Source organism: Telmatherina bonti, assembly GCF_933228915.1.
Source record: "Telmatherina bonti genome assembly, chromosome: 1".
NCBI lineage: Eukaryota > Metazoa > Chordata > Actinopteri > Atheriniformes > Telmatherinidae > Telmatherina > Telmatherina bonti.
In genome coordinates, this window is record NC_136619.1 from 31,422,394 (window position 1) to 31,438,492 (window position 16,099).

The following is a 16,099-nucleotide window of genomic DNA, read 5'->3' on the forward strand; positions in this document are numbered from 1 at the left end:
GCTGAGAAATATAATATATTGAGGGAAATATTATTCTAGCTGCATATTTTTACTGAAACTAATGCATTGCTGCCAGATGCTGGTGCATCACCCTCATCAGTTGTGCTTTGTGATTGGATATAATGTGTCAAGTTGTTTCATTTCATTCTGCTGTCTGAATAAACCAAAATCCCAGTTGATTTTGTGTTTTATTTGAGATATTCTGCTGTAATTTGTTGAATCAGCTCTTGTTGAGTTTCATGACTGAAACTATATCATGAACCTTTCTAGATCTTAATTTTTTAATTTATTTATAGAATGTCAGCAAAATCAGAGATTGTTCTATTCTGTTTTTTGGAAAGGCAAACAAAATAAAACAAAACTCTACTTTATGCAGTAATTTGACCCCCCCATACCAAACAGATACATTACTTACAGCTAAGTTTTCCAAAGAATGGAGCTGTAATGCTGCCAGAAAGATCCCACAGACACCTTTAACAAAACACAGTGATTACTATGCTGTCTCAGTGTGAGCTTTTAGATAATGTGAAGGAAACCTGTTATCAAACACATGATCAGTCTTGTGTAATCCATCACACCACGCTACCTTTCCTTTTCAGCCATTGATTTGGCACTGACAGTGGTTAATAATCCTGCAAAGGATGTGTGTGTGTGTATTGATATATATGTGTACACACACACGTATATGTATATATATATATATATATATATATATATATATATATATATATATATATATATATATATATATATATATATATATATATAGATAGATAGATAGATAGATAGATAGATAGATAGATAGATATAGATATATATTTATGGGCAAAATATATGGGCATATATATTGATGAATGACCTTATTGTATTAAAGTAAAGCATGTGTGTTTTGTTAATAGCTTCCTTTTCTTCTTTATTGTAACGTTGAATTTTCAGTCTTTTCTGCTTTTTATCTCATTGGTGAAATTCTAACTAATGTTCAATTTACTCTTTTCTGTATTACAAGTGATATCTCCTGCATTAACAATCACACGCAAAACAAAAAACAAAACAAAACAAACAAAAACAAAAAAATGTTTAAGCAGGCACATATATGAGTTGTGCAGCACATCATTTTACTCCCTTGTTTTTCTGCTGCCAGGTGGTAGCCTACCATTTCTGCCAGGCTGACAACACGTACACCTGCCTTGTACCAGAGTTTGTCCACAGTGTCGCCGCCCTGCTGGCCAGAGCACCTCAGCTCACTCCGTACAGGGAGCTACTGGCACAAGAGCCTCACCTACAAAACACACTCAGCTTGCGTTCGTGCGTTCAAGATCCCATCGCTGCCTTCCGAAAGGGCATCCTAGAGCCTATTGCCAGCTTGCGCAAGGGTAATGAGTCTCCATACACACACACACACACACACACACACACACACACTTAGAGACAGATGTGATATTCAATCACTCTTTTGGTTTAGAATAGTATCAGTTTTAAGGTGGAAAACCTTTTGCTTCCCTCATTCACAACTCAGGAACCAACCTCTTATTTCCTGCCTGAAATAGCCCATTAATGACTCCATGATGAGCTCAGAGATTATTTCCCCAGTTAAGGTCAATGATTTGAAATACTAGACTGTGAAACAGATGTTTGGTCATTTACATAGATAAATGATGAGTGTGATATTTGCCCTGGTGAGTCATCAGCCTCCCCCAGGATTTCAAGGTCACAGAATACTTTGGAGAGGCCTTGAATGTTATGGGCTGATTAGCCAGATTAGTTGCTCATGATATAGTTAGTCAGCTGGATGGATGTGTTATCATGGCCAAGCCCTCCACAGTCTGAGCAGAGGAGTGCTTTGTCTACTCCATCTCTATTAAAGAGGTTAGAAAAAAATTGAGAGCCCCTTATATGAGTGAGTATGAGTTTTGCACCCTCACAGCCTTGCAGAGATAGTTTGATGGCTTAGACAATGCGAAACATGATGGATACATCCCGTTTCAAGCCAGTAGACAACAATGGCCTCTTTCAGCTGGATGTAATGAATACCAGCAGCTTTTCCTTTTATTCAATGTAACCTGTTCTGAAAAAACAAAGATAGACACACTTGTTACAGACACTCTGTAATAATGTGCTTTTTGCTAACAAAATACAGTGCATGCAATTTTATTGTGCTTCATGGTCTGTTTCCTCTCTCTGTTCCGCTTTGTGAATTCAGAGCGGAGGCTACCTGAAGACGACTACATCATACTGGTTGACAGCCTTAATGAAGCAGAGTTTCATAAACCAGACTATGGAGACACAATAGCCACTTTCATCACAAAAATAATCTCCAAATTTCCAATGTGGCTAAAACTGGTGGTCACTGTTAGGACAGGCCTGGTGGTAAGTCAACATTTAAAATGCAACCCTAAAACACAGCAGGTGACCTGTCAAGTTTTAAAGACTTTTTTGAAAATAATGGTTCATGTCTTCTTATTTAGAAGAGATTTTCTCCCTTTTACTTTGTTTTTGGTTCAGACATGGTCTGAGAGTTAAAGTTATTTATAAATTACACAGACCAGCCACAACATTACAATCCCCTGCCTGTTATTGTCCTACTCATACCTGTTGCTAGCAATACACCCATTTTACACTTTGTGGGTTGTTGGTGGGATCTTTTCGGGTTAAGCTTGCATCCCACATGGTATCAGATCCCATCATATTCATATTTGAGGAGTTGGGAGACTAGATAAACACCTCAGACTTTTTTCTGTCTTATTAATTCAGTTGATTGGCTTTTCCTTGTATTTATTTGCCATGGGATTAAATTTTTTTAATTTCACTTTAATTTGATTTAAACCCTTATAATTATGTTATCATGGAGCCAACTGCTCTCCTACAGGAGGGAAGCGACTCCTGCAGAGGTTGCCTTGGGGCTAAATGGTCTTTATTTAGACAGCAAATGTCAAAGTAACGTCCATGTAAATGTAAGAATTCAGATTTTCCCAGCTGAATGATGCTTTGTAGGAGTGTGAGCAGTTTTCTTCCTTTACGTTTAAGTGGTTTTATTGTTGTGGCCAATTGGTGTATAGTGCTACCATCACATTTTCATAGTTTTGTTATGTTTTGTGTGTGTGTGTGTGTGTGTGTGTGTGTGTGTTTGCATCTGTCAACTCAAAAATTATCTAAAGATAACAAAAAATGTCCTACAGCAGTTACACTAACATAACAAAACATTTTTATTCCCTTACTTTATGATCACAATCTTTGTGTAATATTTCACTGATGAATGATCAGCCTGTCACGAATCATGAATATAAATGAGTGTCCCTCACTTCTAATCCAGATGGGAAGCCTTCCGTCCCCCACAACCCCGCAAAGAATAAGCAGACTTAGATAATACAGATGGATGTGTTTAGTTTTATTTATTTCTTAATGGAAGAATGTTCCAGTTATTCAGAATTATTAATAATAACAAATAATCTACTAATTTTTCATTTTTTTAAATGAATTAAGTGTTTTTTTTATTTTATGGATGTAAACTCTTGTTGAATATTTTGTTAACCCTCTGAAAAATGCAGAATCAGGTGCTCTGACACTTTAAATGTCAAACCCCTGACAAACATTGGAGCCTGGCTAAGGTTACATTTAGACATAGTGTGAAATAAGACTATATCAAAATTGTGCTTATCATCCCAATCACCTGCTTTTTAGCTCTTTCCCCATTAATGTTGTATAGTCTGATGTTGTGCTTTTACTGCCTTGGTATAGGCAGAAAGGCATTTGGCACAGTTGCTCACTCTAGGCTGATGTATTTTCTCAATCTGGTTGTTAATCCCACCAAATAGCAGACGCATCTGTCCAGTGCCAAAGCCAAGCTTCCAAATGCTGCATGGATTAGGCACTGAATGGTTGGTAATACTACCGGGAGTCTACTAGAAGTCTGGAGCTTGACAGCCCGCCAGCCGGTTATATAATTGGATTAGTGTTTAGAAGTACACAAAACACATTTAGGGTCATTTTCCTGTGATACATCAGATGCCAGTAAGAATTTAATTTAAAATTTTAAAGATGAGAAGTATTATACTTCCCTTGCAGTTTCTTCTCTTTCTGATTGGATCATCATATTCGCATAACTCTTTAACCAACATCATCACAGGACATGACTAGTCTCTTCTAATAGCGACATGTTTCCCAGTGCAATGTTCTGAAAGGGTTAAGTGAACGCTGTCTGTGACGACAAGTCAGCCGCTTGTCATTAAACCAAAATGTCAGTCTTTGTTAATGAAGAGCTGAGGTCACATGGACTAACATTTTTTTAAAATCATAATAGCTGTTTATGGCCAGTGTTGCACAGTTGAGGATGGCAAGAGAGGAGCTGAAATATGAATCTGAGAGATGCCTGTGAGCAATGCTGGAGCTTGAGTCATTGTCACACTATTTACTGTACTGTATCCCATGGCTGTGCATGAGTCAGAGGCAACAGCATCTGAGGAATTGGTCCAGATTTTGGCGCTTTTAATTTATTCCTAGCTAATGCATCAAAGACATGAAACCTGCAGTTCTTTTCTGCAGTGACTTAAATGGCTTCCTTTCCTGCAGGAAATCACCACCCTTCTTCCTTTCTCTGGCATATCTCTGGACATCCTGCCAGATAGCAGTGATTTGGGAGCTGACCTGAGTGACTACATCCATCACAGGGTCAGCAGCAGCAGCCAAGTTGCAGCTAATGTCACCACACCAACAGGCTCTGCTCCTGATCCTCTACTCCTCAGCAAATTCAGCAGTAACCTGTCAACACGGAGCCACGGCTCTATCCTCTACCTTCAGCTGACTCTTGATCTGTTCCATAAAGGTCATCTGACACTAAAAGGAGGAAACTACCTGGTTGTGCCTGTTTCCCTGTCAGAGGTCAGACATTTGTATTTGTATGCCAGAAATACTTGTGGAGTGGCCAGAGGCACTTAAAATATCATACTGAGTCAAATGAGATACAGTCGTGTCGGTAAGAAAAGCACAAGCTCCTTCAGTTTAAAGGTTTTACATACCTGGATATAACTATAATCATCTTAAATTATCTTAAAATTAGGTTAAAATAACTAAACATTACATATTGGACGGTGTCATTATTAATTCAACCAAAACTAAATCTAAAACCAGAAGAAAAATCGGAAAAAATACCCCACAGTTTGCTGGTCCTGAGATGTCTAAACACATCTAGTGTTAAGACAGTGCCAAGAAGGAAAGCTATCAACAATGGTCCTATAAAAGCAACTGTTGCTGCCCATCCATCTGGGGGTGGTTACCAAGACCATTTTCCAAACAATATGGAGTGTGTTTTTACAATGAGAAAAAAATATTGAAAACATTTAAATGCAACTGCCAGTCTTTTCCTACTCCAAGTTCAGATGGTGCAATACTTACAGAAAAAGAAAAAACAAAACATCTTTAGTGTTCTTCGTTAGCTTGTGAAATGTTAAAGTTTGTAACTGTACAAGAAAAGGCAGAAAAGTAGCGATGAACCTGACATGTAAATACATCTGTTTAAAAAAGTGTTCAAATGAAATATGAGATCCAGCATTAAAAGCTTGGCTGACGTTGGCTTTAACATCAGGAAAATTATCCTAGCATTAAATGTACAAAGGAAGAGTTTAAAAAGAAAACAATCATGGGGTTGCAGTGCCCCAACAGACGTTCAGCGTGATTGAAATGCTGTGGTAGGACTGTGAGAAGTTGGGCAAAACTTCTAACATCGTAAGAAAATAGACTGTTTAGTTATTGCTGCTGAAGGGTCTACAAGCCATTTAATGAAGGCATCTGTGTAATTTGTCACACACTACCTATGTATTTTGGGTTTATTCTTGTTAAAATAAATAAAAACACAACCTATCACATGTCGTTGCTCATCTAACTTTAACGTCTTATGTGGAAAAGGCAGTTCTTTTATATCCTGAAATGTAAAACCCTAAAGCTGAAAGGAATTGTTCACATTACAATTTTGTTAGATTATGTCTGAGCCCAGATATGGACACATTTCCGTTTAATTGAGTACTGGTCTATTTAATTAATATAAAAGCTACCGTTTTAAATCCTCAAGAGCTAAAAGGGCTGATTTTACCTTCTATGTATATTTGTACCTACCCTTCTGCAATGCTCACAGTCTCACACCAAATACTTGTCAGCCACCATGGTGAGGGACATGTCATGAAATGAGTCCCGGCTGAAGTGATCAGTCTCTATAAACTACACACACACACGTTACACGGACAACAAGCTACTGTTCAGGCATGTTTAGTTCTTTTTCTTTATATACAAAAACAGACTAAAAGTTGTACCTTCAGCAGATTCACTTTAATAAAACTTGCACTGAGACCTGGAAATAGTCTCCAGATACTCGAGGTAATGACAGGCACATTTTTATGTTACATAATCATTAGTGTTAGGAAATCAGGCCAACAGATAAGCAGGTGTTTTTTTACACTGAAGGGCTTATAAATGTAATGATTTATTGATTGCATAATGAATGTGGAACGCATGCTCTGAGGAGATGTTAGTCAAGATAGTGGACAGTTGCTGTCACATGCAAAAATGTCCAGAGCGAGTCAGAAGTTAGGAAACACTTTCCCATTTACTTCCAATGAGTCAGTCTGTAGACTGGTAGACTGGTGTGCATGTAGCAGGAAAGTTTGTATTCTTAAATAAACTGGGATCCACAATGAAATGTGTGAAATGCTTTTAGAAGGTATTTTGAGTTTGAAGCAATGTACACTGCTTATTTCAATTTGCCATTTTCTGTCATAGTTGCTGCAATTGAAACTTAAATTGTATGTGTTCATCTGAATGTTGTATGCAAACCGCTAGCATAGCTAACTCGTATTGTAAAGATCCTACAGTCAGGTTAGGAGATGAGATGTGACGTGTCAAATCACATCATTGGGAAAGATGGAGGGCAACAAGCTGGTGAGCTTCTGTTGTTTCCCTTTTGCAGCGCATGGTTTCTTTGGTCCAGATGATTTAATTAGTGTTAAACATGAGCTTACGGGACAAACATCTGACATGTAAAACTTTCCAAATCAAAAGCAGTAGTATAGGCAGACTTAAGCCATAGAGATTCTAAAGGGTAAATGTAAAAAAACAGCAGACCTACTGGGCTGATATTTTAAGATAATTTATTCTGAACTGTTTTTTTTTTTTTTTACTTGTGCGTTTTAACTCTTAAAACCAATACAGCCTTTATGCTTTCTGTCAGGTGTACCTGCTGATGTGTCGCATGAGCTTTCCGGATAAGGACGTTTTTGAGCGGGTACTTCCAGTGCTAAATGTGGCACTGGCCTCTCTGCACCCACTGACTGATGAACAAATGTTCAGGGCACTGAATGCAGGCAGTGTGAAGGGGGAGCTGGAGTGGAAGGACTTCCAGCAGAGATTAGACAGCCTGGCTGGATTCATGGTAAAACTCCTCATTAATTTTATGGAAGGATCGATAATGATTTTGGGCTTTGAATTAGATTTGATGTCGGGTTTATTCTGTTGTGTTTTGAATATATCTATGGTAATATCAGTTGTTTTGTTTTTTTTTCAGTGAAAGACATTTTCACATTTTCAATCATGTGTGCAGGTTAAACGTAGAGATAGCACAAGGATGCTGTGTCATCCCTCGTTCAGGGAGTGGCTGGTTTGGAGAGCTGATGGAGAAAGCTCTGATTTTCTCTGTGACCCAAGGTGAGGCTGAAAGTCAAAGGCTCTCCAACTATTATTACCATATGCAAGGAAGAAATCAGTTGCTTCATTAAAACCATTCTTTAAAATGTATTTTAAAAAATCATTATTTTTTACATAAAAAATTGTTTGTTCTCGTCTACAGGAGTGGCCATGCTCTGCTGGCATTCATGTTTTCCAGACAGGAGGGAAAGCTGAACCGCCAGCAGACAATGGAACTGGGACACCACATCCTCAAGGCTCACATATTCAAGGTAATAGGTGTCCATTGTTGTTTTTATTCACATTAATAAGATGTGGATAAGAAAGGATAATCAATAATGACTAAGCAGAAAAAAACGAACATGTATGTGCAAAAAACCTTTCTTTTTTGTTACTTAAAAAAAGGACAAATAAACTCTTGTACAACTTGCAACTTGCATAGTGAAGATTAAAATGGTGAGACACACCATCTGTTTTTGTTTTAATCTGACTAACAGACTTGTATTAATGACTGACATCACCCGAGATATGATATCGTTGTACAGATGTTCCCAAATATCAAAGTTGTTCCTGAAAAACACCCCCACCTCAGTATTCTCTCCTGTGGTTTTCCACCTCAGTTGGTTTTTTTTTTTTTTTCCCCCTTTCAGTTTTTTTCCCCAAGTTAGGATAACAATGTCTGCTGTATAAAAACAAAACTGTACTTTACACTGTCACTTTCTAACCACTCTATGCAACCTAGATTATTTGCTCTACAGTGAGGCATTTCCTATTTACAGACCCTTTTCACAGCTTGACAAAAGCTCACTAAGACACAGTAAGTTAAAGTGTAAAATACAAATAGGAACCCACAATTACTAACTTACTGCTGGAATACAGTGGCTCAAACACTGTACAGACCACTTTACTCATGAGACACGGTTCAAATTCTGCACTGCAGAGCTGAGCAATGGTTATCTTCTCTGCCTGCTTCTCTCTCACACACTCACAGGGTCTTAGTAAGAAAACTGGTGTGTCGTCCAGCGTTCTCCAGGCCATGTGGGTAAACTGCAGCACAGACAGCCTGTCCGCTGCACTGGCCTCCCTGAGGAATCTATATACACCTAACATCAAGGTGAAATACAGCAGAGTTCATTAAAATTCACAAATATAATATTTAAAAAAATATATGAATACTTTTTTTTTTTTTCCTTCATTTTATAGGTAAGTCGACTATTGATGCTTGGTGGTGCAAGTGTGACCTGGTGCACAGAGGTGATAGGACGCGCTCCCATCCTGGCTGTCCACGCCCACCTAGGGCACTCAGAGATGGTAGCTCTGCTGCTTGAAATGGGCGCTCCTATAGATGGGACCACTGACAGCGGCATGACGCCCCTCTGTCTAGCTGCCGCAGCAGGACACGCTGACACCGTCAGCCTGCTCTGCAAGAAAGGAGCTAAGGTTAGTGACATTTCTCTGCAGAACGCAGGAGTGACAGCTGTAGGTTTGGAGAATGTAACCTTCATAATCACCACAGCTAAATCAGATTTCTATCTGTGACAGAACGCTTCATCTCTCATTGCTTTTCACATCAGTGATATCCTGAAGCGCTCTGGTTTTACATTCACCACAGCTTTAGATCTATTCTGGGAGACAGATGACACAAACAGGCTGATCTAGGCCACTGTATTACAGGCACCAGCTAGAACTGGGGTTGTAAGTCCTTCTGTGTCCCCTTCTGTGCCAGGTGGGCCATGCTGATAAGAGTGGCCAGTGTGCATTAGTCCATGCTGGGCTGAAGGGCCATGCGGAAATAGTCAACACCTTGCTGGCCCAAGACTGGGGAGCTGACATTCCCTCAGACATCCCACAGCAGCATCACAGCAATGAATCTGTGACGGGGAAAACACAAGCAGCACAGCAGGCGGTCACGGCCGCCGCCAGTATGGGACACATGCAGGTATGAAACTTATCAAAAACACTTCCAAACATTGATTAAATCCGTCTTTATGTAGAGCACGACACTTGTCCTTTGCTGATGCAAAGGATTTTCTAAGATGCCATTTGTTATTTTATGCGGTCAAGGTCTGTGGGTGTTTTGGTGTGTTTTCTGCACAGTGAGTTTTCAATAGAGGACTGAAAAATTGTGTTTTCCTGCAGGTGGTGAAAAGCTTGCTGGACTTGAAAGATGAACAGCTGGCAGTGCAGATGGACACTCACGACTCACTCTGGGGAGAAACGGGTGCATTTCTTCTATCAGTCACACAAATTTATCTTTCTCACCTCCTTCTATCCATCAGTGTGTTCCCAGAGTCATGCTCAAGGGCTTTAGAGTTGCATGTCAGCCTTATTCTTTCTCTGTGCAGTGAATACAAAATAAAAAATAAATAAATAAAAAAAAAGCTGCCTGTCCATGGATGCACGGTGAGCTCAGGAATGACACATACAACCTGTCGCCATGAACTGGTTTTAACTGGTATTCAGGTTCTACAATGCCCTGTTTTATTGCAAATACTGAAACATTTTTGTCTGAAATGGAGCATCCCATTTTCCCCGACAGTATCTTTCTGCTCACATTTGTAGCATCTAAAATGCATCTGATATTCAATTGTAATACTTTTACCTCCATCACAGATGCGATGTTGCAGCTTGCAGAATTCTGTTAGGTCCATTTCCTGAGAGCATGTCGGATGAAGCCTGTATCTCTGACTGCAGCACCATTATGGTGTAATTCTATTACACAGTCCCCTGCTGTCCTGAGACAGACCAAAAATGGGAGCATAAAATATCCTCTTAAAGAGTCACCTTTTAAAGTCTACCAGTCTGGTTTTGTTTTATATTTATGTGAACTACTTGCATCATTGGATTAGAGTCCATTAGTGCAGATAACATGGTTAGTAAAGGATACATATTAAGTCTTAATACTGAAACAAGCATTTCAAATTCTCTTTAAATAACAATTACCCAAGATAGCAGCTCATATAGCATATCAGTTTTTAAAATTCTTAATTAGAATGATTTAATTTGTGTATTTAAAACAGCATATTCAGTACCCCTGTGGCTGTTGTGTGTAGTTTCACAAATTCAGTCAAAGCTAAGAGGCTGTTTTTGTTTGCTTTTTGTCTTAAATGACAGTAACTCCTTTTAATGTATATCATTGATTTTTCCACTGAAGTATGGGGGCACATGGAACATAAATAATTTACTCTGATGTTAAAAGTATCAATTCCTTCATCCCCAGTTACCCAATTAGCTGTAAGACTTGCAAACTAAAGAAATGACTGCTGTTGGATAAATTCCTGTTTCTCATTAAAGAGTGTGAGTTATCTGGTGCACAGAGATTTGCTTCTTTTGCTGACCATAAAATGCTTCTTTTACCGGCTTTGTTGTTGACGTGTAGGTAGAAAAAGGAGAGACAGCGCAGGTGTCTTTGAGCAGTTTCAATCATGTCAGAAAACTACATCTGAACGATTACAGAATATATTAGATATGATAGGAAAGCTACACCAGCCTCATTTTTCTTTCCATTTCTCACTGCTGCTTCCACTTCTCTTCTCCTAAATGTGTCAATTACATATTCTTCTCCGCCTCGTCGTCTCATCACTATGCCGACCCTCTGTCAGTGCTGAGCGCGGCAGCTGGGAGAGGAAGGTTGGAGATGTGTGTGTTCCTCCTAGAGCGGGGGGCAGGGCTGGAGATACCAAACCGCAGGGGAATGGTTTCACTGCTTAGTGCCACCAAACATGGACACACACAGGTGAGGAGGACTGCTGTTGCTGACACAGTTTTGCAGCTTTTGTTTTGCTTTATTGTTTGTTTTTCCTTCGGATAATTCCCTCCCTTTTCCAGGTTGCAGAGCTGCTCCTAAAGCAAGGTGCAGATATCAACGTCAGCGACAAACAGTGTCGTACGGCGCTGATGCTGGCTGCCTCTGAGGGCCACACCAACACTGTTGAGCTGTTGCTGTCAAAGGGTGCGAGTAGCTAAATTTCCCAAAGCGATTTCCAAGTTTGATCACTGAACATTCAATAAAGGAAAAACAACTTTTGCAATGTTTATCCTCCCAGGTGCCTCTCTGTCTTCTGCTGATCAGGAGGGGCTGACTGCACTTGGCTGGGCCTGTATGAAAGGCCAGAAAGGTGTGGTGCAGCTTCTGGTGGAGGCAGGAGCAGACCCGAACCCACCGGACAAACAGGGACGGACTCCGCTTGACCTCGCTGCCCTTAATGGGGATGCAGATATAGTGGGTTTCATGCCGTTTAGATGATGTACTGATAAGAGAAAAAGTATTTATTAAGACTGTTTCTTTCTGACACTTTCTTTTATATCTAATTGGGAAATATCATTAATTTGGGGGCTGGGAGGTGGTTTAGGCACCTTAGAGAGATTCTGTTGTCAACCAGTTTCAAAACATAATTGTTAATTTACATAATTATCATTTTTAGTTATTTTAGGCAAATGATGAAAATCCTAATTAAATCATTTGCAGCAATCAAACATCATGCAGAGTCAGAAAGCCTCAATTCACGACTCATTCACTTTGGAGATCAGCAGGAAAATAATCAACATTATCTGATAATTAATTTCCCAAAATCAGTGAAATTAAGTGGCTTGTTGATAATGTCTGCAATGTGGCACAGCGTACAGCACATAATCAGACAGATGACGGAGATATCAAGCAGATATGTCATTGCTATGGTCTGACATTTGAATATAAATATGTTGTAAGGTGCATAGTCTAGTGGAGCACGGAGCAGTGCTGGAGAAAGCGGACAACGGTACCAGAGGTTCAGAACGAGTAGCTGGATGCCAGAACCCAGCCCTGGTGGCTTCACTGCTTAAGAAAGGATCCAAGACAGGTATAAACACCATAACAAGCCTTGAATGAATCTTGCATCAGAATTATTTGATGTTAAGCTATGTAGTTCAACAGCAAAACCCTTCTCTGAATGTGTTCACATTTTATTTCTTGTATGGCCAAATCAATAGATCTTTTTATATTTGTCCATTTTTCTGCAGTACATCTCAGTACTACATTTTATCCTGCAATTTTACTGGCACTTCTCTAACTCTTTTTTTTTTTTTTTTTTAAACACCTCTTTTTCGATCCTCCTTCATCAACCAAAAGGTTACAGAGCGGCTCCACACGATCGATCAGGTACGTGATTTATATAAGACACAAAGTAAAAGCGACAAGGCAAGACAGATAGTATAAAGATAAGTGTTCCTTTTGCTTCTTCAGGTCATGCTACGTGGGCTATGGCTTCCTCCAAACCAGACATTCTCCTAATCCTGCTGCAGAAGCTGATGGAAGAAGGGAACATTCTTTACAAGGTATCGTATTGTGCGTTTTTCCAGCAGCGATTGTGAGGAACCTTGGATTAATGGACAAAACTGAGCTGGCTATCTTATGTGCTTTCATAGAAGGGGCGAATGAAGGAGGCAGGTCAGCGGTACCAGTATGCCCTGAGGAAGCTTCCTCGGGAGGGGCAAGGAGATGAGCTGAAAGGACTCAAAGAACTGCGAGTCTCCCTTTACCTAAACCTCTCCCGTTGCCGCAGGAAAACCAATGTAAGGCTTGCACCTGTGTCAAACCACTCATGCACTATTTAACATCAGCAGGTTTATTAGATGGCAAGGGAATGGCAGGAGGGTCGGCCAGACGAGGTGGATGCTTCCTTAAGATCTATTATTTATCTCCATCAACATAAAAAGATAACGTCAGCACCTGTGTGGCTCGCTGTAAAAGAAATATCACTGCTTTTTGGATCTAATTTGACATCTTCCTGTTACGGTAAACATAATGTACATGTAATGCCTGGGAGCAGGTGGTGATATGATGAAAAAGTGTGTTTTCCTAGTATAAAGACAGATGCGTGTGGCCTAAAGCCAGGTTTGAAACCCACCCTGGTGATGACAGACATCCTAACAGACTGTGTAAAAATGCCATCCTTAGAGCCACTGCGGCGGATGAATAATGGAGCAGATAATGTGATGTCATAAGGTCGCTCTCTCTGGCCGAGCAGAGTGCACTCTCTTTCTCCACGTCGCTACATGGGGTTATTTACAGTGGGCGTGCAAGAAAGCTGGTTAAACCCACATATTATAACAGAATGAAGGCACTAAGGGCCAGCAGGGAGAGCACATGATACCATCATTAAACATTCAGCAGCAATGTTCACAATCTCACATTCAAGGCTGTCATTTTGACCTCCCTCTCAAGGACAGAATCAATGTGCTGGTGTCATTAAATATTCACCTGAGAGTGATGAGGAGAGCAGTTAAAACCCTGCAGATAAACAAGCAACTTTCCATCTGCTTTTCTCTTTCCGTCTTTCTGTTCCCAGTCAATAAAAATGATTGTAGCCCGAGTTCTGTTTCATTACACAAGCTTTAATCTTTCGATGCAATTAATGAAGCTGCAAACAAACATTCCCGCTACTTTCTTTGTTTCAGGTTTGTTTCTATGTTGCTGTGTATTTAAACAGAACAATAAATTATCCACTCTCTTTTTCTGAAAAATACAGGATTTTGGTATAGCTGAGGAGTTTGCAACAAAAGCCCTGGAACTCAAACCCAGGTCTTATGAAGCCTTTTATGCCAGAGCACGAGCCAAGAGGAGTAGCAGGTAAAGCATATTTAATTAAATGTATTATTATTATTTGTAATGCACTGGGATGCATCAGTCTCTGTAGTTCTGTAAAGTAAGTATTTTTAAAGTTCCTTTGTTCATTTTCTCTGTCCTCCCCAGGCAGTTTGCTGCAGCACTGGCAGACCTCCACGAAGCAGCACGACTCTGCCCATCCAACCGGGAGATCCGCCGCCTGCTGGCACGAGTAGAGGAGGAATGCAAACATCATCAGAAGTTATCCGGCAATAACCCAACACAGGGTTATAACAGGGACCCCCACACCCACCATCATCAAACCACAGAGGAAGAGACAGACGTTTTTTCGCAGGGCAGTCTGGAGGGGCAAGTCCCAGCAGAGCAGGTTAATGCAGAAAGGGAGGAAGAAAGAGACGAAGGGGATGCAGTGGGTCTGCATTGCGGGAAAAGTCCAGAATTTTGGCCTCTGAATCCCTATGGGCCTAACAGGACACTCCCTGGAGGTGCTGCCTTTGGTTTAGCAGATCAGTCACCTTGTTTCCCTGCAGAGGAATATGTACAGAACCAGCTATTTGTGGACATGCCAGAGTCTGTTCCCGCTAGCAACAGACAGAATCAGAACCAGAGCATCAGGACTCATCACCACTGCCACTCCCTCCAGTCAGGTGGCAGAGTCGGGGTCAGGCCACTGTCTCTGTGCGGCCCCTCCAGTCCCCTGCCAGGCAGACACATCTCCACCTCCTTGAGGCCAGTACCAGCAGTGGGAATTGACATCGGACCTGGATCAGCCAGCGAACACCCTGGACTCAGTCCCACTGAGCATTATCATCCCATTTCCCCGAGCAGCTCATCCCCACCTGGACCCCTCCATATGTATCAGCCACGCTCCTCCAGTTTCTCAAGGGGCTCTGACAGACTATCCACCCACTCTGTGCCTCCGGATGGTGTGGCTCTCACTCTGGGGTCCGGCATGGAGGTTAGAAGGGAGGGTGGAGGAGGAGGAACAGCGGGCTCAAGAGGCTCCAGCTCTAGTCAGGCCTCCAGTGGGAATCTGTCAGATGGAGGCAGGCAGCAGACACCAGATGCCCCATGTCCCATCAAGAGTAGCGGCAGCTTTAAGGCAAAACCCGAGCTGAAGCCCCGGCCCTTCATGGGAGTCATGGACAAAGCAGTGCGAGTCCAGGGGCAGCAGACCTCCTGCCTGAGCCGACAGGGACAGGGGGGAGGAGGAGGGCCAGAGAGTTTCAGTATGTCGGTCATGGAGTTCCAAGGGCTGAACAATGAGTTCAAACGCGCCTCCTTCCAGGAGCAAGTCTCTGGAAGCCAGCAGCAGGGCAGGGAGTTTGGTGAACGTTCCCACCAGCGAGAGACCAGAGGCACTTCATCGTCCCAGCTGCGCTTCCCCGAAGGGAGGCACAGACAGACGAGCCTAACGAGAGACAATCCAGCTCTGCATATGGCTCCCATAAAACCCAAGCGTTCATTTATAGAGTCCAATGTCTAAATAGAGTTAATCCAAGCACAGATACAGGCTGTCTTCAACATGCTATGTTCCAGATGAGGTAGCGAGGGAGACTGGTCTGAGAGCAGCTCCCTTCCCTGAGCCTGTTTTTGTAGATTAATGCTGCTGCACTGCATTTACAATCTAGAACCAGTGTTCAACTCAGGCTACTATGCTTTTGCTTACATGTATACAGCTTAACTAGAGTATTCAAGAATGCCAGTGCTACCTTAAGTGGGGATTTAAAAAAAAAAAAAAGTAGTATAATGTTTCAGCTTTTAATGAATTAAATAGGAGTCAGAGAAAGCTTTGTGCACGAATATACAAAACCTCATGCTATTAGCTGC

The 16,099-nt window shown here is 41.1% G+C and overlaps 1 protein-coding gene across 1 annotated transcript in view; it reads left to right on the top strand.

The window, feature by feature from the left end:
• Positions 1-15,755, top strand: part of LOC306754966 (protein TANC1-like) — a gene marked incomplete at both ends in the record, with an annotated part of 35,310 nt that extends 19,555 nt beyond the window's left edge. Inside the window, 19 exons of the mRNA XM_079239150.1 lie at positions 1,142-1,373; positions 2,201-2,367; positions 4,567-4,875; positions 7,214-7,414; positions 7,583-7,686; positions 7,829-7,937; positions 8,657-8,779; positions 8,869-9,105; positions 9,392-9,604; positions 9,805-9,886; positions 11,268-11,401; positions 11,494-11,617; positions 11,712-11,887; positions 12,374-12,503; positions 12,773-12,802; positions 12,887-12,978; positions 13,069-13,215; positions 14,172-14,272; positions 14,396-15,755. Coding sequence (XP_079095276.1) covers positions 1,142-1,373; positions 2,201-2,367; positions 4,567-4,875; positions 7,214-7,414; positions 7,583-7,686; positions 7,829-7,937; positions 8,657-8,779; positions 8,869-9,105; positions 9,392-9,604; positions 9,805-9,886; positions 11,268-11,401; positions 11,494-11,617; positions 11,712-11,887; positions 12,374-12,503; positions 12,773-12,802; positions 12,887-12,978; positions 13,069-13,215; positions 14,172-14,272; positions 14,396-15,755 — 4,071 coding nt within the window. The remainder of the gene's footprint in view (positions 1-1,141; positions 1,374-2,200; positions 2,368-4,566; positions 4,876-7,213; positions 7,415-7,582; positions 7,687-7,828; positions 7,938-8,656; positions 8,780-8,868; positions 9,106-9,391; positions 9,605-9,804; positions 9,887-11,267; positions 11,402-11,493; positions 11,618-11,711; positions 11,888-12,373; positions 12,504-12,772; positions 12,803-12,886; positions 12,979-13,068; positions 13,216-14,171; positions 14,273-14,395) is intronic.
• Between the last annotated feature and the right edge of the window lie 344 nt (positions 15,756-16,099).